At 44.1% G+C, this 27807-nt stretch overlaps 1 protein-coding gene across 2 annotated transcripts in view; it reads right to left on the bottom strand.

Annotated features, from left to right (window-relative positions):
- Positions 1–750: 750 nt before the first annotated feature.
- ARRDC2 (arrestin domain containing 2) overlaps positions 751–27807 on the bottom strand; it is a 40782-nt gene continuing 13725 nt past the window's right edge. The window contains exons 1-8 of one of the 2 annotated variants that reach the window (XM_044268900.1): positions 9928–10243; positions 9450–9516; positions 8411–8558; positions 6271–6373; positions 5338–5594; positions 5083–5245; positions 4190–4341; positions 751–2613 (exon numbers count right to left, since the gene is read on the bottom strand). In XM_044268900.1, coding sequence (XP_044124835.1) covers positions 2560–2613; positions 4190–4341; positions 5083–5245; positions 5338–5594; positions 6271–6373; positions 8411–8558; positions 9450–9516; positions 9928–10201 — 1218 coding nt within the window. In that variant the 5' untranslated portion in view covers positions 10202–10243 and the 3' untranslated portion in view covers positions 751–2559. Of the gene's footprint in view, positions 2614–4189; positions 4342–5082; positions 5246–5337; positions 5595–6270; positions 6374–8410; positions 8559–9449; positions 9517–9927; positions 10244–27807 lie in introns of those variants that run through there. The other variant, XM_044268908.1, reaches the window with a different exon arrangement.

Raw genomic sequence — 27807 nt, 5'->3', positions numbered from 1 at the left:
TGAAAGGAACGGCTAAACCTTCCTCTGGAGGAGGAAAGGCCGACCTGGAAACGTTTTCTTTCTAGCTGCCGCCTTTTTCAAGAGCTCTTCCAAGGCCGTACCAAAAAGATAGATAGTCTCCCTCACAAGGGACTGCACAAAAGACTTTCTAAAAAGAAAGTCTCCACCCCAATTTTTAAACAAGGCACTTGCGTGCAGAATTAGAGATGGCTGAGAACCTAGCAGCAAGCCTAATTGAGTCTGCCAAGGCACCTGCTAAAGAAGATAGTCTGCTTTTTTTTTTTATGGTAGGAAGCACCGCTAAAAACTCCTCCATAGGAAATTTACTTTTAATTTGGTCTTCCAATTCAGAAAGTCAAACAAAGAGCGAGCGGTACAAGTGGGCACAATAGCTGGGAAAAGGAGGAGGCTTCCCATATACCCTGTAAAAAGCCATCAGCCTTTTTTTGTCCCCATATCCTCAAAAGGTAGAGCAGATTTTCTGGCTACTTTAGAAATGGCAACATCTGTCCTAGGGGCCTTATTCCACTAAGCACAGTCTTCCTAAGAAAAGGGGCATTTTCTCAATTATTTTTTTTAAATAAGAACTTATTTGGTTTCTTCCATTCACCCTTAAAGCTGCTACGTTTAGTGCACCGGAAATATGATGCCTAGATTAGAGTCCTCCAACCATGATATCCTGAACTTCTTTTGAATCAATTTGGATTGCTACTAGGCAATAAAAGATGATTGTTAAAAGGCAGGGACCAGTTGATAGTAATATAAAATGCTTTATTTTAGGAAAAACCAAGTTGGTCAATACAAATGCATAAAAAACAAAAAAACATTTTGGCTCAAAGCAGTGAGTCAATTCTTATCTCAATACAGTAACACAATAAAGTGCAATAATAATGCCATAGAAAATATGCAACATTTCACTTCTTACACATAAGCTCTGTTTAAACCTGCATCAGAGGCTCAGTTATAAGTAAAGCAGGTTCATTGATTTCCAACATAAGAACAATCTGACAGTGTCCTGGTTTCCCTTTATAATGGAAACCACAATGCAGATGTAAACAGAGCTAGGATTTGACAATTCATAATCAGTTGGTGGATCCAACATCCCACACCCTCACTGATAAGCTTATTGGGAGAAGGTCAAGAACCAGAACTAGGCAGCAACATACCTTGTTTAGTGTATGGAGCTGGAACACTGCTACCATTGAAGTGAATGGGAGCAACACTGTAGTAACCACTTACGTTCTTTACACAGTAGACAGCTGTGTAGTTCTGGCGTTCACCTCTACTGCCTGATTGCCTCCCCACAACCAAAAAAATCAGTAGGGGTTTGAGGTGTTGGAACCCAGATCTGATATTTATGGCCCATCCTAGGAATAGGTCATTAGTTAAATCCAGAAAAAACTAAAGTTCTGAGGAATAAGTTTGGCAATTTAACTATAGACCAAAGTACCTTTGCATGGCCAAAAAGGCAAGAATGCCATGTTATACAATAAGGCAAAGTAATAGACCTATTTAACAAAAGGCTATATGAAAATATATATATATATATATACACTGTATACACAAAAAAATAAAAATTTCTGAACATTTAAGGCACTTTAGCACCATAAGGTTCAAAGTCACTTTAAATCTTGACCAATTTCCCAATTCAATAATACTGTAAAAATGGTCACATTTTAAAGTACGTTTGTGCTTTACATACAAAAAACTGAATCATTCATTTTACTTTATGGCAATTGACTTCTTCACTCGCACCAAGAGCTTACAAGGTGTTTGACAAAGCCAAATTCATTAGGAACATAATTTCAAAGTTATTTCACATTTTTATTTTATATATGGCTTTTACATTGCGCAGTGTTGATGCGTTTCCTCATAAAGATGTGATTTCAGAAGAAGTCTACCATATAAAATAGTTACTTTTACATGTACTTCAATCTACATATAAACCAGAGTTATTAACTAATCTGACCGCAAGAAATAGCGAATTGGGGCCACAGCACTCTTTGTATACAGCAACGTGTCGTTAAATATTTTGGTATAATTAGATTGTCTTAGCTTGTGTCTAGTATACCAAGTCCTTCATTACAATATGCAATATTACTAGACAAAAGGAAACGTCTCAGAACAGCTAGTCAGGATTAATATATCGCATGAAAGGTTTCCAATCCTTCAAAATAAGGCAACAGCTTTCGCGTTAGAGATTTATCTGTGGGAAAAACACCATCTTGAGACCATCCACAGTGCAGTCAAATGGAACCTTAACACCTCTCCTGGCCTGCAATGGACCAGGGAATTATTAGTGGTTATTGGATTATCCATCTCCGACTTCAGGGCCCTGCACATTATTCATTTTTTGCGCAGCCTCCCTACATACTGAGTGGGTTGTAAGATCCCAGCTGCAAAACGACCTGTCACACTCCTAAATCTGCCTCAAGTCCCACCCCAGTGAGAGATGTAATGACAAACAGCCCTATGGACAGAAGTTAGGGGGCACTTTCAGTCTTTGCAAGAATCATCTGCTTTCATTGAATTGTAGATAAAATTCTTAGGCATCCTCCTTCAACAGGTCATGCAACGTGGACGTATATCTGGAGTGGCTGGATTGGGATCAACCTACAAAAATAAAAGTATTCAGTGTTTGCATTTTATACTCTGAATCAGTGTCTTCATCTTCTAGGTATTGATTAGACTTCTGCTTAACAAAGCCATTAACACAGCTTGGTTCCCACTTAGGACAGGATTAAAAAAAAGTTTCTAGAGTTTTCAGGGTGAAAGACTAATGCATATTAGGTTAGGCATCGAAGTGGTATCTGTGAGGGTCTGCTTGGTGGGCACAACAGCCATGCCAGTATAGTATGGCTCTAGATGCACCCAGTGTGCCAATGGGGGGACGCAGACTGACAAGGCTAACCCAGAGTTTGTATTTTAAGAAAGGAGTCCAATAGACCTGGTTTTAAAGAGGTCCTGTCACCAGGATCTACCTTCGTAAACCAGGCCCACTGTTGATACTGTCTTGTGAAAATTAGTTTCAGCATTCCAGAGGGGAACAAACAAGCAAACACTGCTTATGCAAATTAGGGCTCCAGTGCACCAAGAGGTGTGGAATACACCTTTAGTGCACCTTCGTTTGCAAGTGCTGGCCCCTCCCCTTGGTGTATTGAAGCCCTCCCAAATATGCACAACGTTTTTTTTCCCCCCTCAGAAACATCACAACAGATTTTCACAATACAAGTATCGTTTTAATCAGCAGTATCAACCCTACCAGACAGTATGCCTTGTTTAGTGGGGCTCATCCAGCTGACAGTTTCTTTTTAATAGACATACAGGTCCGAAACTCCACATAACGACTATACAATTTGTACATTTAACTAAAGAGTACTGAGTAAAATTTAGTTAATCAGAAGAGACAGACAGGCATTTTTATTTTTTTTTTATTTTTATTTTTTAAGGGAGTCCGTCACCTAATCTGATTGTTTTAGACCTCTCAGATCAGGTTACAGATAGTTTGGGCCCCATTACAATGGTACCTCTCTTGTTTGTGTCCCTCGTCGAGAGCGTGAAAAATACACTTTATAAACTTATGTAAATTAGCTTCAGCAAGTGCCCAGGCCCCTGGGTGATATGCCCAGAAAACCACACCTTTCAGCCCTCTGGCCCACCCTTCTTTTCTACCACCACATCCTCCTCTGCCTACCAGATCTCACTCATGCACTGCACATGTGCACTATTCTGCCCATTATGGGCTGAGGAACAACCAGTCATAGCGCATGCGCCGGTCTTTGGGTGCCGCTCGTCACTTCCGCGCCAAAAGACCGGCGCAAGCACAATATGACTAGCAGTTTCAGAGCAGTGCACATGTGCAGGCCAACCGTGGAGCGGTACACGCGCAAGATCTGGGAGGCAGAGGAGGACGTGATAGTAGGAAAGAAGGGCGGGCCAGAGGGCTGAAAGAGGTGTGGTTTTCTGGGCACATCACAGAGGGGCTTGTGCACTTGCTACAGTAACGTCGCCCCATGGTGCTTGCCAAAGCTAATTTGCACAAGTTTATTAAGTATTTTTTTTTACGATCTCGACAAGGGACACAAACAAGAGAGGTACCATTGTAATGGGACCCCAAACAGTCTATAACCTGATCTAAAATACTCAGATTAGGTAACAGACTCCTTTTAAAGACAATGTCAATTCTTACCTCCGAGTAGATAGGAGGAGGTCTGTTTCTGAACTCCTGGATATATGCATAAAATGGCCCTTCTAGAATACAGCCCATACTAGCATGGCGTGGAGGAGCTAGGCGGTTTTGAACCTCCTCTTCTGAGACAATGGATGAGTATTCAGGAGGCGCTATGGTAAAAGACAAATGTTAGTTATCTTGAAATATAGCTTCTTAAGAAGACTAAGGCTGGGTTCATATATGCACTGAACTACGGAAGTCTGTCCTGGCAGAGAAACAGACTGCCAGAGTTCATGGTATCCAGCATAGCCGGATGTGCACCGCCAGATCCCCATTCATTTTAATGGGATCCAGCCGCGTTCAGACAAACAAGGAAATACTGCGTGTAGTATTTGTCAGGCTGAAACCCAGCATATACACTGGATATCGGTAGTCTGTTTCTCCGCCAGAACAGACTACTGGAATTCGCAGCACATATGTGAATCCAGCCTTAGAAAAATAAGAAGCTGAACACTGCAAGTAATGGAATTCTTCTTTTATTGTGTTTTTTCACAAAGCAATCACAATCGTGACCTTTTTCAAACACTATCACCATAGAGATGGGGGAATAGCGTGAGGTATGGTGTAAATTGCTGCATTAGTTGAAGTTACACCATACCTCACACTATTTCTTCTGCTCTTAGCCTCCATCTCTAGGTCAATAGTGTTTGAAAAAGGTTTGTTTTTGACCGAAACGTCACAATTTAATGTTTTTTTTGTTTTTTATAAAACACACTGCAGATAACACGTGCTTGCCAAGTAATGAAGTAAAATAAATGCTTCTTTCAAATTACAGGTTGGGAACCCAAACTACAACCAGTCTTATTGAGTACAACATATCTGAATAGATACAGGATTACTTAGAAACTTACGTTCTGGAAGCTCTGGGACGGTCATGTACCGCCAGTCCAGATTCACATTGTATTGACTACCAACGCTGGAGGTTCGGCTCCCAAAAGGATGGAGTGGAATGGTTCCAATCACCAATGGCAGCTCCAAGAGTAATTTGGAGGAACCTGGGATTTCTACACACACCTAAGAAAAAAAGAAAATAGATATAAATGGCATGTAATGCAGTAAACCTCAGGACATTATACAGAGTTACTGGGATCATGAGGAAGCATTACCTTCAAAGCATATTCCACTCTAATAATTCGGCACTGCATAATGGATGGTCCAAGTGGAGGGATTTTCAGAGCTCTACCATGCCAAGTCTCTCTTTTTCCTGCAAGTACGGAATCTCCGGCCAAGGTAGCTACTACAGATTTCTTCTGTTTCAATGCACCACGTGCAATAAAGGTCTGAGACTGTATTATGGCTGCTTTAGGAAGAACAGTTCGACTGGTACAGTTATCAATCTCTGCAAAAATAGGAATTACTTCACCTGTAGGGAAAAAAAAATAAAAAATATTGGGTTAACTGTTGTGGAACCCCTTTATAACCTTAAATGAGAATTAAAAGGGGTATTCAAATCACCGCCTGCGACAGGTCACATAACCCTGTCACTTGTTAAACCACATTGTTGGGGGTCGTTCACACGAATGTGTGAAGACCGTGCTGTGGACCGTAAATTGCAGTCTGCAATGCACGGGCACTGTTTGTGGGGATCGCAGACCCAGTCACTTGAATGGGTCCGCAATCCTTCCGTTCCACAAAAAGATGAACAAGTTCTATCTTTTTGCGGTATGGAACAGAACCCCAGAAAGCACTCTGTAGGGCTCCTGTAGTGTTGTGTTCCGCATGTCCGGATTTGCGGACCCATTGAAATGAATAGGTCCACATCCGTGATGCAGAATGGTGCCCGTGTATTGCGGATCCGCAAATGCAACACACGTTCGTGTGACCGAGCCCTTAAACAGTGGTTTCCACCAGGGGAAAAAATAAATGAAAAATATATAAAATATAAGGATTTACAGGCATTGTCTGATTTTATTTATTTTTGTAAACTAAACAAGCCCTTTATGACCATGTGATGTGATAGGCGAATAGTTTTAAGAGAAAGGCTATGTGGTTGATACAACTATGCAAAGAAAGCAAAGCAGCCACGTATCTCTACAGACCTGGAGTATATCCCTTCCGGTCAATCTTGGCAGTAACTGAGACTTGTCCCAGGTTGCAGTACCAGGCATGTGCAATCTTCTCTTTAGTACCAGCCTGAGGAGCCTGAAGAAAGGTTTATGTCAGTAAGCTATACAGTTTAGGCCTCTTGCACACAAACTTTTGTTCCATTTACGTTCTGTCTTTTGCATTCCGTATACAGAACCATTTATTTCAATATAAATCCATAAAGGGGGGGGGAGGGAAGGTGTAGAGGCTAACCTGGTCTTGTGTTTGGAGGAAGACATGCACATACGCCAGGAACTAAGCGATAGCGAATTAAAGAAAAGTCCAGCTTCCAGACGTGTTCAAGCTTTAATAAATAAGTGCTTTAAAATCCAACATGTACATCCAAGTCTAAGCGTTTCAGTTAATTTCATATACATCCTTACATTTTTTTCTTTGTCATAAGTAAGGATCTGTATAAATCCGAAACGCGTAGACTTGAATGTACATGTTGGATTTTAAAGCACTTTATTAAAGCTTGAACACGTTGTCTGCAAGCCGGACTTTTCCTTTTCAATTTGACATTCATTTCAATAGATCCGCATGCCTTCCGTATTTCAGTTCAAAGATAGAACATGTCTAATTATTGTCCGCATAACGGATAAGGATAGTACTGTTCCATTCCGCAAAAACGGAATGCACGCGGACTGCAAAATACTGAAAAAGCCATAAGGTCATGTGCAAGAGGCCTTAGGCTACTTTCACACTCGTTTGGTGCGGATCCGTCATGGATGTGCACAGACTGATCCGCTCAGATAATCCAAAAGTCTGCATCCATTCAGAACGGATCCGTTTTTTATTAAAGTCAATGGAGGACGGATCAGTTTTATATTGTGACAGATTGTGTCAGTGAAAACGGATCCGTCCCCATTGACTTACATTGTGTGTCAGAATGGATCCGTTTGGCTCAGTTTCGTCAGACAGACACCAAAACGCTGTCCACCTCCAAAGCGGAATGAAGACTCAACTGATGCAAACTGAAGCATTCTGAGCAGATCCTTATCCATTCAGAATGAAATTGGGCAAAACTGATCCGTTTTGGACCGCTTGTGAGAGCCCTGAAAGGATCTCAAACGGAAAGCCAAAACGCCAGTGTGAAAGTGGACTTAAAGAGGACCTTTAAAATAAAAAAAATAAAAAATAATATCTAAACTGACTATACTGACGTGTAGAGCGGCGCCCAGAGATCCCCCTGCACTTACTGTTATCCCCGGGCGCCGCTCCGTTCTCCGGTTATAGCCTCCGGTATGTTCCTAGTTAGGCTCCACCCAGGGGAACCTGCAGCGGTCTCCTTCTCCTACGCTGTAGCGCTGGCCAATCGCAGTGCTCATAGCCAGGCTATGAGCTGAGCGCTGCGATTGGCCAGCGCTACAGCATAGGAGAAGGAGACCGCTGCAGGTTCCCCTGGGTGGAGCCTAACTAGGAACATACCGGAGGCTATAACCGGAGAACGGAGCGGTGCCTGGGGATAACAGTAAGTGCAGGGGGATCCCTGGGCGCCGCTCTACACGTCGGTATAGTCAGTTTAGATACTTTTTCCATGGTGAAAGGTCCTCTTTAAAGGGAACCTGTCACCTCTACTATGCTACCCTCACTGAGAGTTTCTAAATGTTCATTATGTTACCCTAAATATATCACAAAAAGTGTAATTTCATTTGCAGACAAATTCAATAAGTATTATGCATTTTTTTTACTTCCCGCCTTTTATGCAAATTAACACTTACTTGTGTGACCAGAGAAGTCATATTTTCAAGCTCTGACTCATCTCAGGTTAATTAGCATATGTATCAAGTAGTTTTTTTTCTCTTTGCACACAAAAGCACACAGAGCTAGCGGCCATCTAGCAACACATGTCCTCAGCTCTGTGCACAAAAACCTGGTGACAGGTTCCCTTTAAAATGTACTGATTTAAATGTAGAATTCTGTAGCCGTCTCAGAATGACAACTTTTTGGGATAAGGGATACATGTGTGATCAGGGGGGTTCCAAACACAAGAACGTGCCCCCCATTCATGCCGCTACTCCACTGAAGCACAATGGGACTCTCTGGATAGACTAGTGGTGTATTAAGGTACCCCAACAATGGCTGTTATCTTACCAGTAGGTCTGGGGTGTTGATATCTATGGGTTCAATCACAGTAAAATCCTTCTTTGTCTTCTTGACTGTTGACCATGGACGGTGCAGTTTTGCTTTGATCCAGTAGCGAACACATCCATGTTTACCTTCAAAGGAGGTCACCAAGTTCCTGTAAGAAGTGGCCAAGATATTACATTAGCAGAGGAAGCGCCATGATGGTACAAAGTGCCAACAACCTCAACACCCTGATATACACATGAAAGTTCACCAAGCATGATCCTACAGTTTAAAAGGAACCCCATGACCCTTGCTATGCCATCCTCTGATTTCAGCAGTCAAGCAGCTAGTGAGGAGTTTGAAGCATTTATGACATGTGGGCGTCCAAACGCTTACAACTACCGACTGACAGATTTCTTCCCATTACTGTGCACAGGGAAATCTGGCAGGGAGTGCATGCATACTAGGACTCCTTGCTGTCTGCCCACTGCAAAGTTTAAAAACATGCCCTCTTGGAAAAGTCCACTCACCTGCTGCTCTCTTCACTAGATTTTCAGACCCCATCTGTCAACTTAGACAGGGTCACGTGCACCACTGAACCAAATGGTTGTTCTAAGCAGTGACCTATCCAAGTGTCATGTGCCCCAGCAGTGACAAGTCGCTACTACTGCCAGCCATTTGCAGCAGTGGCACACATGACCCAGTCTGTGCAGAAGTTGATAGATGGAGCCTGGAAGTCCAGTGATGACAGCCAGAACGGAGCAGATGAGTATGGATTTCTCCACAGGCAAATTGCATGCTGCCATTTTATTAACAAAACCAATGGCCCGTGCCCATTCTACACTCAGACACCACCCGGAGATGAACGTCGCCCTAAAGATAATTAACAACGTCAGTGTCCACTTAATGCACCTTAACTCTAGAAGTCTATAAACATGGGCACAAGCTGCCATCTGCCTTATGTCACATGCAAGTCTTCGTTAACCTGGTGTAGGCAGGTCCTCATAATGGCAAAGTTGGCACTGCAGCTGGTTAATGGAAAGTCTTGGCTTCATAGACTTACTCTGGCAGCTGAAAGGTGAAGGGAAACTCGTGTCTTCCTGCCGGTAGAACATGAATCGTGCCGTTGTCTGCATAGAGACACAAAGAGAATTCCAGACATGTGAACTGGATCTTACAGTACTTCCTGCCACACACATACCACCACCCCGGCTCCACAGCCCACTACACTGTACCTTTAAATTTGTGGTTAGTCACATGCTTGGGTTTTACATGGTTCAGCATGTTAGATGACAGGAAACCACACGACTAACTGCAGCACCAAGACATAAGAGACAACAGCTGCCTCCAGCACCTGTAAAAGTGGCAGCACAGCTGGCACTGCAGACAGCCACTGGCATCTTCCATGAGCACACACACATGTGCCCTATAAGAGCTGGTTGGGAGAAGGGATTTCAGGTCAGTAACCCCACTGAAGAATACGGGCTGACAGCAGAGGACATGCTGAAGTAAAGGGTGTACGGAGCAGGACTGGCCCTCACCTGTCTGCATTAGGTTCTCCCTCAGATTCAGGTACTCCACCTCGTCGCTGTACGTCTGGGTGTAGGCAGTGCTGGAGCCCGCGCTGCGGGACTCCGTCCAGTGCACCTTAGCGTAGCCGCCCGCATGCAGCTTCACCGACTCCACCTTGGCGTCCCTCACAAGTTCCAGTAGCACCTTCCCGGACACCGTGTGGCCGCCGCTGAACACCGGAGGACCGTCTTCTTCGGAGCAGTCAAGGACTACAAGGAACTGCCTCACGTTATCAAATATCATCCTGACTGACCAGCTCTGTACGCACAACACCAAAGCCGAGCGCCAGCAACTCCCTTTATACCCAGAACTCAGTGGGGCGTGTCCTCAAAGGAGAAACAACTCTCCCAGCCAATGGGAGCTCGGAGGGGGCGTGGCTAGCCGAGGAACGTCCGATTCGGGGACGGAGATCGAAGTTTTCTTGAGCAAAACAAGCGCAGTCCACACCCTGTCACCCTGCCTGCGGGTAGCTCCAGCACATCACCTGGCGGTGGCGACCACCGGGGAAGGCCTTCAAGACCACATTTGTCCTGCGACTATTTTTTTTTATAAGGCTAGGTCTACACGACGACATTTGTCGCACCAATGTCGCGCGACAATTTTTATAATGGCAGTCTATGGTGTCGCACTGCAACATGCGACATGCTGTGACTGCGACGCGACAGTCGCAGAAAATCCATTCAAGATGGATTTTTCTGCGACTGTCGCGTCGCAGTCGCAACATGTCGCATGTTGCAGTGCGACACCATAGACTGCCATTATAAAAATTGTCGCGCGACATTGGTGCAACAAAATGTCACACGACAACTGTTGCGCCCTATCTGTCGCGCAACAAATGTCGTCGTGTAGACCTAGCCTAATGGCAGTCTATGGTGTCGCACTGCAACTTGCGACAGTCCCAGAAAAAAAATCCATCTCAAATGGATTTTTTTGCGACTGTCGCCGACACTATAGCCTATCGTTATAAAAATTGTCGTGCAACATTGGTGCAACAAAATATCGCGTGACAAATGTGTAGACCTAGCCTAACTCTGCATTCTGCAGTTCCTCTGTTATCCCTCCTGAAAGGTTTAGGCTAGGTCTACACCACGACATTTGTTGCGCGACATTATAAAAATTGTCGCGTGACATTAGTACGACAAATGTCGTCATGTAGACCTAGCCTTAGAAATAAAGTGACAACTGGCTGTTACTATTCCCTACATAGTCTGATACAGGCAACTATTTTCTGTTCACAGACTTCTAATAGTAATAATGGAGGCTGGCACAATACAGACAAAGGCTCCATTCACACGTCCGCAACACACCAGCCCGGCACCCCCATAGAAATGCTGTCCGCATCCATTCCGTCCCCATAGAGAATGAATGGGTCCGCACCCGTTCCGCAAAATTGCAGAACGGATGTGGGACCATTTTGCGGACGCTTGAATGGAGCCTTAGAAGATGCTCCAGAATTGCTACTTCATAAAGACACCATGTATTAGAAGACACATGTCAGGAGAACAGAGAGGAGCAAAACAAGGAACATGCCAGTAGTGCTGGACCCATCACCTGACAAGCGTTACTACTCAGTCTGTGCCAAAGATCTGTCCTTCTTACTGGATAAGGGGCGAGCTTAGCAGAAAAGGCAGCTTCATGGTGAAGGGGTGGGGCACAAGATGCCCCCCAATTCTGGCATGAAGTCTGTCTCAAGGTAAGCCAAGCAATGTTTGGTATAGAGTGAGAGAAAAGTGTCTGCACCAGACTAGACAGCCTGTCTAAGCTTATTCTACCTATAGCAGGCATGGCCAACCTGCGGCTCTCCAGCTGTTGTAAAACTACAACTCCCACCATGCCCTGCTGTAGGCAGATAGCTGTAGACCATGATGGGAGTTGTAGTTTTACAACAGCTGGAGAGCCTCAGGTTGGCCATCCCTGACCTATAGGGTTAGTAAATCTGGGCCACTGTCTTTAAAGGGAACCTGTCACCGGTATTTTGTGTATAGAGCTGAGGACATGGGCTGCTAGATGGCCGCTAGCACATCCGCAATACCCAGTCCCATAGCTCTGTGTGCTTTTATGTTGTAAAAAAATTTTGGGATACATATGCAAGTTAGGGAGCATTCACACGACAGTGTTGGTTTTGCGGTCTGCAAATCACGGATCCGACTGTTCCGTATGTCTTCAGTTATCTTTCTGTTTCCGTTCCGTAAGTCCGTATAATACAGACGTGGTGCTTCCGTGCATCATCCGTTTTTCACGGTCCACAAAAAACAGAAATGGGGTTTCCTAGAATGTTTTCAGTCCAGGGGTCCGCAAAAAACGGATGACATAGGGATGCATTTCCATGTGCTATCCATTTTTTACGGACCCAATGACTTTCTATGGGGCCACGGACTGCAATTTGCGGCCAAGTATAGGACATGTTCTAAAATAAAAGGAACGGACACACGGAACGGAAAGCACACGGATGGCAATGAAAGGCATTCCGCAATTTTAGCAGACCCATAGAAATGAATGGGTCCGTGCATTGTCCGCAAAAAATTGCGAAAACGGACACGGAAGAAAAACACAGTTGTGTGAATGCTCCCTTAACCTGAGATGAGTCCTGTATGTGACATGAGTCAGGGACAGGACTCATCTCAGGTTAATTTGGATATGTATGAAATCAGTTTTTTTACACAATAAAAGCACACAGAGCTATGGGGACTGGGTATTGCGGATGTGCTAGCGGCCATCTAGCAACCCATGTCCTCAGCTCTATGCACAAAACCCCGGTGACAGGTTCTTTAAGGCCTCATGCACATGTCCATTGCTTGGCCGTTCTGTGCACTGGCGAGTGGCGACTACAATTTGTGGTCCCCAATGCACGGGCAACATTTGTGCGGCTGCCGCGACGATCCAGACCCATTCAACTTGAATGGATCCGTGATGCGTCCGCACAGCACAGCAAAAATAAAATAAAAATAGAATTCCTATTTTTCTATCATCGTGGTGCTTCTGTGGGGTTCCGTGCCTCTGTTCCACACCGCACCTTCCGGATTGCGGAACCATTCAAGTGAATGGGTCCACATCTGTGATGCGGGAAGTACTCCGCCAGTGCCCGCATATTGCGGATCTGCTGTTTGCAGGCCAGGGCTGGCAACGGCCGTGTGCATGAGGCCTAAGTCTGTTGGATCATCATTTTGCTGGGAAAAATAGTGCTGCATCTGGCGCAAATGTTTCTGGCCAATTTGACAGAATCTGTAATTGAGCCTGTAACCCAGATGTGAACAGAGCCCAATAAAGGTGATAGCCTTCATGTGCTATATCACTATGTCTAAAACTCCACATCACAAAAGAATATTGAAAGCAGACCATGTGACTGCTAGGGGGCCCAGGGCAAGAGGGGGCCCAGTTGGGATCATCCTCTTTTCTCCTGGGGGTGAAAACTTGGTCAGGGCTCTACCCTCCTAAGGGTCCAGTCACACGTCCGTATGTGTAATGAGGAAACGCAAAACTCAGACATCAGCAATGTGCGTTCTGCATTTTGCAGACTGCACATTGCAGGCACTCTCCTAGAAAATGCTTTTTATTGTCCGCAATTGTGATCAAGAATAGGACACGTTCCATTTTTTGGCAGAACGGAAGTGCGGATCCACCAATGTGGACAGCACATTCCGCCCCCATTGAAAATTAATGGGTCCACACCTGTTCCGCAAAATTGCGGTATTTGACGTCCCATTTTGCCAACTTGTCAATGGACCCTTATGGATTCCGTGTCCGTTGTTCCGATTTACTTTCAATGGGTCAGTTGAAAACTTGGATAATGCACCGTTTGTCATCTGCGTCCGTGGTTCCAGTCCGTCAAAAAACACGGAGGCACACAAGATTGTCATCCGCGTCCACGTCTGTTTTTTTCCTATCATTTGCATGGCAAACTTGACTTTTTTTTTTACTTTCCTTCATGTCTGGTGATCCTCCAAAAATAAAGGAAGACACACGGAAACAAAAACGGAAACGGATCACGGAATCCCATTTTGCGGAACGGAACACAACAACGGTCGTGTGCATGAGGCCTTAAGGAACATCTTTTAGCAAATAAGGCAGTCGAAAAAAAATGGCCCAAGGATCATTAAAAAGGGTTTAGGCAGAAACCCTTCTGTCCTGTGTGGGGGGGGGCCTGGATTGATCCTTGCTATGGGGCCCGTACTTCTCTATGTACGCCACTGGTTGAAAGTACGATATTTAACATTGCTGTCCCCCTAAACCTGCAACCCTTAACATCGCCCCCTTGCTTCCCCAAAGCAGCAACCACTAGCAAAAAAATAATCTCTCAATGTTCCCTATTATACTATCCACCAGGCACTGACCCCTACTTGGCCAATATAGAGGGTATGATCGCTTTTTAGTCATTCCAAATACACTAAGATTCCCAAACATTGAGAGATATTTCCCCGACATCCTTTCTCCAGGGGTTCTTGGTGAGCAGAGAGAAGGCCGTGAAACTCACAGGAGCGCCGGTGCCTTCTCTAACAGCTGATTGGCGGGGGTCCCGGGTCTCAGACCCTCCCTGATCAGATAATGATGACCTATCCAGAGGACAGGGCGTCAGTATCAAATGCTGGAAAACCCATTTGACAACCCTGGTGGTTTATGCAATTTCGGATAAAAAAAAAAAACACAGGGCTATGTCGCCACTTCGAAACCAGAACAGTGTTATTTAAATTCGTCATAACCCTTCCTGACATAAAGGACTTCAGGTTGTAGCCAGTATTTCCTTGAAATGCTATGTATAGCCATACAATGACACGTTGTATGATATACTAATTCAAGCTGTGCCAAATGAGTGACTCACATTAAAAGGTAATTATAGTAGTGTCATTCTTTTTCATGCGGAAGCGGTTAACCGAAATTTTTTTTACAATACATTCCATAGATGGTACATCCAGCAGCGCATCGCCTCTCTACACAGGACAGTGATTATTGACAGACCCGATCAGCATTTTCTCATCGATGGGCCGATCATCTGCTGAATGAATGTCTGTTCCTCATTATCGTCCCAAGGGCCTTAAAACATCCACATACCTATCACAGAAAACCAGTGTGGTTACGTGGACATTCATCGGGCACTACCCCCAGGATGCTGTGCTAGGATCCAAACAGTGAACTACGTAACCCTTTGACTTCTATTAGGATCCGTTGAGGTTTCCATTATTTTGACGGCGAGACTAGTGCTGAATGGTGCATTATTCTTGCCGTCAAAAGTGGAGAAATAACTGCAATGTGAACAAAGTCCAACTAGGTTTTGGATGTGACTTTTTTCTATACTTTTCAAGACTGCTGTACAGTATTGCCTGTGGCATCAGAATAAGGCCCCATTCACACATCCGCCATTCTGTTCCGCATTTTGCGGAATGGAATTGCGGACCCATTCATTTCTGAGGGGCCACACTATGTGCTGCCTAGATCTGGAAAAGCAGGTCCGCAATTCCGTTCCCAAAAAAATATATAGAACAGGTCCCATGCTTGTCTGCAAAATGCGGAACGCACATTGCCGGTGTCTGCGTTTTGTGGATCCACAAAACACATATGGATGTGTGAATGGACCCTAACTTTGTGTCAGTGTGAACAGTGGACTAGAATATGCTAAATGACTGCACATAAGATCACATGCTGTCCACACAAACATGTACCGAATGAAACCTCTGAGTATTTGTCCCTAAATGCTGTTCTCCTTTTTATCCTTCAAGGGTTTCCAGCCTATTACGAGACCGTCATCTCTGTTCTCACTGCATTATATGGAGATTGTAAGCCCTAGCGGGCAGGGTCCTCTCCTTCTTGTTCATGCTCATTGGACATGTATGTGTACAGCACCATGGAATGAATGGCACTTTAATAATCATAGGTAGCAGCGGTAGGGCACAGGAGATACAAATCCTCATGGGACTCGTGCACAGCCCTGCCAGCAGAATAGCAGACAGCTCCTCTCCATGGCAGCAGAGCTGTACCGCGCTCCCTCTGCTGTGTCTCCATGAGATCCATATATGGCCAGTGACATCACAGGATCTCTCTGAGGCATCCATTTAATGGAGGCTAGTGACTGATGCCATACAGAGGCATTTGTCACCCACAGGCAATTATAGATTTTATTTTTTTTAACAGGACACCGCAGGATGGAATAGCGCAGCCTACTACGTTATTCCGTGCTGTTTTATTGCAGTATACCAGCCAGACTGAGGGCAGAAGGATACGCTTTAATCTTCCATCTAACTGATGGGCATGTTTAACGTGTACGTCTGGAGGTTCCCTGATCTACATGCTAAACAGAGATAAAAAATGTGTTGTGAACCCACCTTAATTTTAATTTTACAAATTTAAGGGCTTGTCCTTTGAAAATGATACAACATTTTTCAAATCGGCACCGTCATCTGAATATGTTTATAACGGGATGTAGTTAAAAAAATATAGTATAGCTACTGTGTTCTTCAATAAAATGTATCTGTATAGCACCATCTGCTAAACTAGATGGGTCCACATCCGTGATGCGGAATGCACACGGAACAGTGCCCGTGTATTGCAGATCCGCAAATGTGGTCCGCAATACGGCCACGGAGTGCACACAATCATGTGCAATAAGCCTTAGGGCAAAACTGATCCGTTTTGGACCGCTTGTGAGAGCCCTGAACGGATCTCACAAACGGAAAGCTAAAACGCCAGTGTGAAAGTAGCCTACATGCACACGAACGTTGTTTGTTTCCGTGTCCGTTCAGTTTTTTTTTGTGGATAGGATGCGGACCCATTCATTTCAATGGGTCCGCCAAAAATGCGGACAGCACACAGTGTGCTGTCCGCATCAGTATGTCTGTTCCGTAGCCCCGCAAAAAAAAAAAAAAAAAAAAAAAAAAAACACCATGTCTTATTCTTGTCTGTTTTAGGCATTGTTACCAACAGCATTCAAATGTATGAGCTCTGGCGAGGCTAAATTCGTCAACATCGAAGCCTCGCAAGACTTTGGTGAATAACTTTTTAAACTTGAAAACCATTTTAAAACTCGAGTCCAAAGTCGGCGTTGGTACAGAAGTACCAGACAGTACTGAAGCCGACTTTGTATTCAAGTTTTAAAATGGTTTTCAAGTGATAATGAATTTTACCTCGCCGGAGTCCATGCATTTGTATGGTGTATGGAGGTGGATCTCCGTACAGCATTCAATCGAAGTTTTAACCAAAGCGACTTTAGATCTATAATCTGAAGAAGGCCCAGAGTAGGCCAAAACAGGAAAAATTTGGTTGGAATACTTTATGATTTAATGAACAGATTTACCATCTCAAAAATGATGTTCCTTAATGAACTTCATCTAATGTCTTTGTCTAATTAGGCGTATTAAGACATATTTCCATTCCCAGTGACTTCCAGTGTAGAAAAGGGTAACACTACTATGAGAAAAAGGAAGGATACTTATATGTAAACCAACCACATGAAGATAAAAGTAGGCAATCTGCTTCAGTAATGAGATAATGCTTAAGCTAATGCACTAGCTACACTATTGTGGTGTGCGCAATAGTTTGCGACTTTTTAAGCTTGTCACCATTTTTCAAAAGGGACAGTAAAAGGGGAGGGGCAAGTCTTAGTGCAGCCCGCTGGATTTATTACAACTTACGCCAAAAACTGGGTATAGGTATATTAACTGAAAAATAAAATAAAAATTAAGCTCTGAGTTTTTATTGTGCCAAAAAAACGATTTGATACATATGCAAATTAACTTTAGTAACCTGAGATAAGTCCTGTCCCCGACTCATCTCAGGGACAGGACTCATCTAAGGGACAGGACTCATCTCAGGTAAATTAGCATATGTATCAAATTGTTTTTTTAACACAATAAAAGCACACAGAGCTATGGGGCTGGGTATTGCGGACGTGCTAGCGGCCATCTAGCAACCCATGTCCTCAGCTCTATACAAATTCCAGGCAACAGGTTCCCTTTAATACCAAAATTGACCCATACAAACAATTACATAATCAATAAAATGTAACTTTTAATTGTAAGTGTTAAAAACTAAATTGTGAGCCAAACAAAAAGGTTTAAAAATAGACAGTAAACATAGGGAACAGTTTAACCTATTAATATTGTATTGCTAATAACAGGGATGTGCACTCTCCCTGCTAAGTAGCGCGGGTGCTGCTGCCTCCTGAGTAATTGCCAGTTACTTCACTGCTTCTCTTTTGGAACCCGAACTTCCTATTGTAAATGCACTCTTTGTGACAAAAACAGAACACAGGTGAATAGAACACTAAAACCTAACACTGCCCCCCAACATGTGTCGCCAGCTAGACTGGCTTCCTCAGGGGTTTTGGGCAGAATTGAAAAGGAACGCCACACACTAGATATAAATAGCTAATACAAACAGATTGACAGGTGAGTCATCAAAAGACAAAAGAAGACGTCATCTGAATGGGTGTTGTTAACATTCATAGTTTCCAGCCTCCATTACACGGCTCAGCCACTCGGGGTGTTTGTAGGGCGTATACTCATAAACATCCTGCGCGTCGTCCCAATGCGCACCGGCTTGGAACTTGGATGTGAAACCCCAGCCTAAACTGAGGATGCTCGCGGACTTGAATGATTCTTGAGATGAATAATGCGAAATGCGCATGTTCTGCGCAGCAAATGGATGCACATGAACTCTAAAATAACCAGGGATGCACACTCCAAAATAACTGAGGGTGCGCACGAACGTAGAAAATGCGCATGTCCTGCGTGACAAAAAGGTGCGCTTGAACTTAGCGGTAAGTGTATAGCAAAAAGGAGAAAAAGACCTGATAGAAGTGACTGGCTGAACCCAATAAGAGACATAACAACCTGTCCAAACATGTATACCATCCTGAACTTGTAGTGCGTTAAATGCATGACTTAATACTCATCATACAAGATGCATATCTAAATCCTTTGATAAAAAATAATTATCAATGTGGCATTACTACTTTCTTTAATACTTTCTTACGTACAATTCCTCCGGGCTCTGATGTATTGACCGGTAGGTATTCCTCTTTTAAGTGACAGCGGATGATAGCTCTGCCCATGCAGTAAATTGTTGGTAGAAGTGGGCTTTCGATACACTTCTGTAAGGATACGACCACCTGAGTTCACGGAGATCTTTAGGCCCAGAAAAAAAAAAAAGTGTGATTATCTATTTCAGAGGTAAAGTTCATGCCTATAAGTGCCATCTACTAAAGTCAGAAGTTAAGCACCTGTAACATGTAGTTGGCGCTGAAGGTATCAAGCCAGACCCAGAAAAGATAGCAGCAATCCGGAATTGGCCTACTCCTACCACAGTAAAAGAGGTTTTCTTAGTTTCCCAGGATACTACAGATGTTTCATCCCTCACTTCGCTCAGATTGCTGAACCGATGCAAGAGCTCCTAAGAGGACATCCTAAAAGTACCAGAAATCCCAGATATCGGTTGAATGGAATGAAGAAAGGGAAATCACTTTCCAACTCCTGAAGAAGAAGTTGACAGAGCCACCCATCTTGGGCTATCCGGATTATCAACAGCCATTCCATCTCTACACTGATGCCAGTCAGAGAGGCCTGGGAGCTGTCCTGTCTCAGGTGCAAAAAGGTAAAGCGAGTAATTGCTTATGCTAGCAGATCTCTTAGAGGTGCTGAGAAAAATAACCAGAATTACAGTTCCTTCAAGTTAGACTTCCTAGCACTTGTCTGGGCCGTCACTGAAAAGTTTAAAGACTACCTTACAACAACCCCATTTGTGGCCTATACCGATAACAATTCACTGGCGCATCTCAACACAGCCAAGTTAGGAGCCTTAGAACAAAGATGGGCCTCACGTCTTGCCAACCACGACTTCACCGTCAAGTACAGAACAGGCAAGTCAAATGAAAATGCCGATGCCTTATCTCTCTTGCCCACCAAAGAAGATCCTACTGAACAGATAGATGTATGGGAAGAAGTGGAGATGCCTGCTTTTTACCGACATTTTGCCCAACAAGATGTTATCAGCGTCAAAAAGGTAAAGAAGTTTTACAATTCCAACAACAGACAGATCAGAAACCCTCAGTTGAAAAAGAAGGTTGGATCAAGTTGCAATCAGAAAGCAGAGTCTTGGGTGAACTTACAGACTTCTTCACCAGTGGAAGAACCCCGGAAAGAATCCGCCGGAGAAAAGCAGATCCAAAGTTACTCAAGCTATGGAGACACCGAAAACAACTCTTCATGCAAAAGGGCTTAATGTTAAGAAGAACCCTGGATCCAATCCCCAACGATCGGCTGTACGTGATCTTAATACCACGCCGAGATGCCAGAATCGTCCTTGAAATGTACCATGATAAATAGGGACACTTTAGGGTACAAAAAACTGAGGCTACTATCCGAAGATTTTATTGGAATGAGAGGAGATAGAGAGTTGTTGTCGAGAATGTTCTACTTGTGCCATTGGAAGAAGTGAAAGGCATGACCAGAGAGCACCATTACATTCCGTCGTGAGCAAAACTCTAGAAATAGGGGCCATTGATCATGTAAAGTTGGAACCAAGTCGCTCAGGGTATACCTACGCCATGACAATTGATCACTACACCAAATTTGTTGTAGCCGTACCTGTTAAAGACTTGACAGCCAAAACCACCGCAAATGTTTTCTGGAAAAACTTCCTGTTGCCCTATGAATGACCTGAAAAGATTCTTACAGATCAAGAATCTGCCTTAGAGTCCCAATTGTTTCATGAGCTGTGCTCACTTCACAATTGCCAGAAGATCCGAACAACAGCTTACCATCCTCAAGGTAACAGACTTTGTGAAAAGATGAATCAAACCTTAATTGAAATGTTGAGGGCTGCACCACATGCTAGGAGGACCGAGTGGCCAACGTTACTACCTCAATTGATATATATACTTATATACAATGCTATCCATTGTTCTACTGGGTATACTCCATATTATCTTAGGTTTGCCAGCCAAGGAAAGTTGCCTGCAGATCACACCCTAGATGTGCAAGTTCCAGATTCAATTAATCCTCTACCATTAACTAACTGGGTGAGTGAACATCAAAAACGCCTAGCTGATGCCCAGGAGATTGTCCAAATCTGCATGGCAAATGCACGCAACAAACAGAATGACTATAATCAGTCTGCTAAAGCAGAACCTTTAGAAATTGGTAACCATGTGTGGCTGAAAATAATCATTGCACTAGCAAGCTGGATAGCAAATGGTAAAGAGAACCCTACCTCATTACAGCTATTCCTAAAGGTGAGAATGAGGTCTATGAAATCACTAAGGAAAACAGAGCACCACAAATAGTGCATCGCAACCGCCTTAAAGTTGTGTCTAGAAAGAGCTGTTCAAGAGGAAATTCCATCCACAGTACAAGTGCCTGAAAAACCAGCTGAACCAGAAGGACAAATGCAGACCATTGGGAAATTATTACGGAAATCAGATCCTCTACAGTGGCTCCTTATGCCGTGGCTTAATATTCCTGTACCTGCAAAAGTAAATACAGTTCCACTTCAGTCAGACGGACTACCTCATGGAGGATCCTCAGAAAACCCTGATGTACCCCGTTCTCTGGAACCAACGCCTATGGAGTCTCTACCACTTCGGAGATCCAACCGGACTACTAAGGGACAACCACCTGCTCGTTACAGAGACTTTCTGCAACCGTGGCCAAGAAGAAGACTTCCAGCCCTGCCTGTTCAACAGTAATTCCCTTTCCTACAATTTGAAGCTACAGAGCCAGGTGACAGACTTGTTACTTTGATTGTTTTGCCTTACCCCAAAGGGACTCTACAAACCTTCTACTTGTTTGTTGCAACGTTTAAGCCTTGTGCCCGGAGATAGACTTTAACGTACCTGAGCCTCCGTGATTTTCCTCTATTGACATTTTGCTCAGGGAAGGATTACTGTTAATTCTATTATGGACTATCCTGGTTTTCACCGTTCGCTGTGCCAGGTCCGCGGCCCAGTTCACCAGTCTTGGAGAACGACGACGGCCCCTTGTCACCAAGATTGTACTTTAGTGTATTTTCATAATGTGCATTTTCATGCTACTTGTTATTTATACCTGTATGCTGGTTTGCATGTTTTTCCCTTTTTGTATCTTTCAGGAGACTTCGTACAGAATGTGTCGAGGGCGACACATATTAAACAAAGGGGGGTATGCAGCGTCCCACTAGCTCATGTGGGAACTGCAAAAGCTTTTTGTCATCTTCTGTAATATCATGCTGCATTGTGTTATGTGAAATCCCTTTTTACCAGGCTGTCAGGTGCACTACATACATCCACCACTAGATGGGGGAGCACCACAGTATATATAGTGCAGTTCAGGCCTAGTTAGTCAGTTGAGAGAAGGAGTAGGAGGTGAAGGAGTGAGAGTGCAGCTGGTAGCTGTGTTTAATGCAAGGCAATTTGAGGGAAACAGAGTGGATATAAACACAAAAGGACAACAGCCATTTATTCAGGCTTTTAAGGACCTTTGGATTCAAGGTGAAGGACTTAGTAGCTTCTGGCAGCCTCGCCATAAAGAGCTTGAGAAACAGAACCAGATTAAGGAGCTGAATATCAGCGAGTACCTAACTACCCACCCTAGCCTGACACATTACTACCAGCACAGCCTGTTAATGGGATTCATCACATCCAACTTGCAGGTATACCAAAGACTGTTTTATTACTGGATGTAAACGGTTATCAAGAACCTGGTTATAGTAAAGTTTACCGTTGGATTTAAACCTGCATCATTCTTCTAACTTCATACCACTACTATCCTCAACATTTTGCACCACAAAGGTGCTGGCATCACAACATTACTTAAGTCAGGGGCCCAGCCACAAAAGCACTCAGCAATCAATCACCATCAAGGACAACTCAATCACCACCTGGCCGATGTCCCCTGTAACAGAGCATGCCCTGGAGAAACCAGTGCTGTTCTCCCCTTCACTGTACTGCTGGCCCAGAGAGGCGACTGCTAAACTGTGAGTAACCGATGAACTGTATATACATTCCGGCCCACCGTGAACCTCACATGTTCTACCCCTGCAGACTGGCACGTTGCAATATCAGAGTTTATTAATTGTCAGACCACAGGTATTATTTATGTTGCTCAGTGTCCTTGTCATAAGATTTATGTGGGTAAAACAATTCAAGAGTTCAGAAGTCGTATCTGTCAGCACATTAGCAGCATCAATACCAAAGCGGATACTGCAATTTTGAGATATGTCAGACAACATCTTGCAGGTGACCCCAAATGTCTTCTTTTCTGGGGCAACTGCAAAAAATCACTTGGGGCCAGAAGGGGAAATTTGGACAAGATCCTATTACAAGAAGAGACCAAGTAGATTTATAGGCTGGACAGTTTAAGCCCAAAGGGATTGAATGAAGGTTTTACTTATTCTTCTTTTCTTTAGACCAATGCTGATGGAAGATATGGTCATGCTACTGTAATGCATATCTATTGGACGTGAGCAGTAGTAATGCCACATTGATAATTATTTTTTATCAAAGGATTTAGATATGCATCTTGTATGATGAGTATTAAGTCATGCATTTAACGCACTACAAGTTCAGGATGGTATACATGTTTGGACAGGTTGTTATGTCTCTTATTGGGTTCAGCCAGTCACTTCTATCAGGTCTTTTTCTCCTTTTTGCTATACACTTACCGCTAAGTTCAAGCGCACCTTTTTGTCACGCAGGACATGCGCATTTTCTACGTTCGTGCGCACCCTCAGTTATTTTGGAGTGTGCATCCCTGGTTATTTTAGAGTTCATGTGCATCCATTTGCTGCGCAGAACATGCGCATTTCGCATTATTCATCTCAAGAATCATTCAAGTCCGCGAGCATCCTCAGTTTAGGCCGGGGTTTCACATTCAAGTTCCAAGTCGGTGCGCAGTGCGACATCGCGCAGGATGTTTATGAGTATACGCCCTACAAACACCCCGAGTGGCTGAGCCGTGTAATGGAGGCTGGAAACTCTGTTGCGACATTGGGTAACTATGAATGTTAATACCCATTCAGATGATGTCTTCCTTTGTCTTTTGATGACTCACCTGTCAATCTGTTTGTATTAGCTATTTATATCTAGTGTGTGGCGTTCCTTTTCAATTCTGCCCAAAACCCCTGAGGAAGCCAGTCTAGCTGGCGACACATGTCTGGGGGCAGGGTTAGGTTTTAGTGTTCTATTCGTGTCACAAAGAGTGCATACACATAAAGCCTCATGCACACGTCCATGGAACACTGTCCGCATGATACCAGCCTGGATTTCTTCTGAGTGCAGGAGCGCACGGCGTCATTGGTTGCTATGACGCCGTGTGCTTCCTGCTGCCGCCGCAGTACGGTAGTACACTAGTATAATCTATACCAGTGTATTACCGTACTGCAGCGGCAGCAGGGAGCGCACGGCATCATAGCAACCAATGACGCTGTGCGCTCCTGCACTCAGAAGAAATCCAGGCTGGTATCACGCGGACCGTGTTCCACGGACGTGTGCATGAGGCTTAAGAGTGCATTTACAATAGGAAGTTCAGGTTCCAAAAGAGAAGCAGTGAAGTAACTGGCAATTACTCAGGAGGCAGCAGCACCCGCGCTACTTAGCAGGGAGAGTGCACATCCCTGTTATTAGCAATACAATATTAATAGGTTAGACAGTAAACACAGGGAACAGTTTATTTTTAAACCTTTTTTGTTTGGTTCACAATTAATTTTTTAACACTTACAATTAAAAGTTACATTTTATCGATATGTAATTGTTTATCTGGGTCAAGTGTGGTATTAAGCCTGCTAGGCTGGTGTATGTGTGTATATATATATATATATATATATATATAAGTTATTGTTCAAGTCTGCACCAGCTCCTAGCTGGCATAGACTGGAGTTCCTGGCGCACAGAGGGGCAGAGATGCACATCTACCGCTCAATAAATGATGTGCATCTTACTCTAGTAAATGGATAATCAACACTGGCACGATTATTTACCATAACACTAAAGAATGTGTCACAGTGTGCACGTGATTATAGCCACTGTGAACACTAGACTACTATATACTGCAAAGCCAAGTAATTGTGGTAATACCTCCCAATTCTGAAAACAAACACACCCTCTGCGCCCTGGAAAAGGATGGAACTTCCTTTTATGATGAATTTTAAAGGGATTCTGTCACCTCCCCTAAGGCAAAAAACGATTTAAAACCAGCCATGCAGCACAGCTTACCTGGATTAGGCTGTGCTGTTCAATCTTGAAATCCGTCCAGCAGTTAGTTCAAAAAACGAGTTTGATCAATGAGGAAATGCGTCCTGAAGGTGCCCAGAGGGGCGTTTTTTTCTTCTGAGAGAGCCCAGTCCCGCCCCTTTTTCAGTGCCCAGCCCGCCTTCCTTGTATTTTCTAACTGCCGCCCCCAGCCTGCCACAGCCTCCCCTTCCTCTCCTCCCCCTCCCTCTTGCCGAACGAAGTCTCGCACAGGCGCAGTACCCACTGAGGGCTGCGCCTGTGCGATCATCAGGAGACTGAGGGCGGCAGCTTCATCTTCGTCACTGGGCATGCGCCGAGCCCAGTGACGTCCGATGCTCGCTCTTCCCTCAGCAGGGAAGAGCGAGCATCGGACGTCACTGGGCTCGGCGCATGCCCAGTGACGAAGATGAAGCTGCCGCCCTCAGTCTCCTGATGATCGCACAGGCGCAGCCCTCAGTGGGTACTGCGCCTGTGCGAGACTTCGTTCGGCAAGGAGGGAGGGGGAGGAGAGGCAGGAGAGGCTGTGGCAGGCTGGGGGCGGCGGTTAGGAAGTAAAAGGAAGGCGGGCTGGGCACTGAAAAAGGGGCGGGACTGGGCTCTCTCAGAAGAAAAAAACGCCCCTCTGGGCACCTTCAGGACGCATTTCCTCATTGATCAAACTCGTTTTTTGAACTAACTGCTGGACGGATTTCAAGATTGAACAGCACAGCCTAATCCAGGTAAGCTGTGCTGCATGGCTGGTTTTAAATCGTTTTTTGCCTTAGGGGAGGTGACAGAATCCCTTTAAAGCTGATGTTGGCCTGTACAGGGTGCTGCCTCTAAACTCCTCTCACTGCATATCCTCTTGCTTGTTTAAAGGGGTTGTCCGAGTTATAAAAAATAAATAAAACAGCACTGTAAATCTGATGGGCAGCAATATATAACTAAGCTAAGCAAGTTTTAGGTAAAAAATAAAATAAAATATATATTTCCTCATTTCCCTGGTTCTTTGTTCACCTGCAATAACAATCTCTGCGCCCCCCCCGGATCTTCTCCCTACTTGTTGTTGTGCAATGCTCTGCAGAACTCCTCCAGTCTGTCAGCTCCTGTGCCCAGCATTTGTCTCCTCACTGCCTGCAGCTACTCAGTAAAGCCTTCAGCCCAGAGTCTGTGCAGCTGAAGGGGTTAATGTTTTTTCCTCAAGAATACAGGGAGAGAGCAATAAGCAGCAGCCGGCAGTGCAGAGGGCGTGGTCAGCACAGCGATGTCTGGTGTAGAGGCACATACAGTTGCAAGAAAAAGTATGTGAACCCTTTGGAATGATATGGATTTCTGCACAAATTGGTCATAAAATGTGATCTGATCTTCATCTAAGTCACAACAATAGACAATCGCAGTCTGCTTAAACTAATAACACACAAAGAATTAAATGTTACCATGTTTTTATTGAACACACCATGTAAACATTCACAGTGCAGGTGGAAAAAGTATCTGAACCCGTAGAGTAATGACATCTCCAAAAGCTAATTGGAGTGAGGTGTCAACTGGAGTCCAATCAATGAGATGAAATTGCAGGTGTTGGTTACAGCTGCCCTGCCCTATAAAAAAAACTCACACCAGTTCTGGGTTTGCTTTTCACAAGAAGCATTACCTGATGTGAATGATGCCTCACACAAAAGAGCTCTCAGAAGACCTACAATTAAGAATTGTTGACTTGCATAAAGCTGGAAAGGGTTATAAAAGTATCTCCAAAAGCCTTGCTGTTCATCAGTCCACGGTAAGACAAATTGTCTATAAATGGAGAAAGTTAAGCACTGCTGCTACTCTCCCTAGGAGTGGCCGTCCTGTAAAGATGACTGCAAGAGCACAGTGCAGACTGCTCAATGAGGTGAAGAAGAATCCTAGAGTGTCAGCTAAAGACTTACAAAAGTCTCTGGCATATGCTATCAGTGAAGAACAGCTATGTATACACACTCACACAGGGTATGCTAACAATCACTGATAACAGCTCCCCTGTATACAACTACCAGTGACTGACTGCTATGCATGTATACACACTTACACTGAGAATGCTATCAATCCTTGATAACATCTCCCCATATACAACTATCAGTGACTGACAGGTATCTGTGGATACACAATTAGGCCTCTTGCCCACGAACGCAAGGGCTCCGTGCCCGTACTGCGTATACTACTATTATACTACTATTCATGCTACTATTGTAAAATACTATTCATTTCCATTACAAAGAGCAGCAAGTCGCATGTTTAGAAGATCTGCTGCTACTCTTGTTCAACTGCTTGACATGTTTACACTGGTCAAATATCAGGAATGGTCATACCAACAATGATCTTTCAGTTAATAATCGCTTGTGTAAAAGGACCTTAACTCAGTATTGACACCTTACTGTGGATGATAATCACTTACCAATACCTCTTTATTAAAACTTCTGGCCCTGTCTAAAGGCCAGGGGGGCTTCAAATAAATGTAAAAATGGCCCAGAAGCTGTAATAAACATGTATTAGCAAGTGACGTTTCATCCACGGCAAGATTCCGGGTATAACGTTGAAATAAAGTGGCCAACCCCTTTAAGAATCATAGAGGGATATTGAGATGTGAAGTAGGGAATGTTTTGAGGCTTATGACATTATGATACTTGGAGATGTGCAGTTTATACTC

Source organism: Bufo gargarizans, chromosome 1 (assembly GCF_014858855.1).
Source record: "Bufo gargarizans isolate SCDJY-AF-19 chromosome 1, ASM1485885v1, whole genome shotgun sequence".
NCBI lineage: Eukaryota > Metazoa > Chordata > Amphibia > Anura > Bufonidae > Bufo > Bufo gargarizans.
This window is presented reverse-complemented; position numbering and strand designations above follow the sequence as displayed.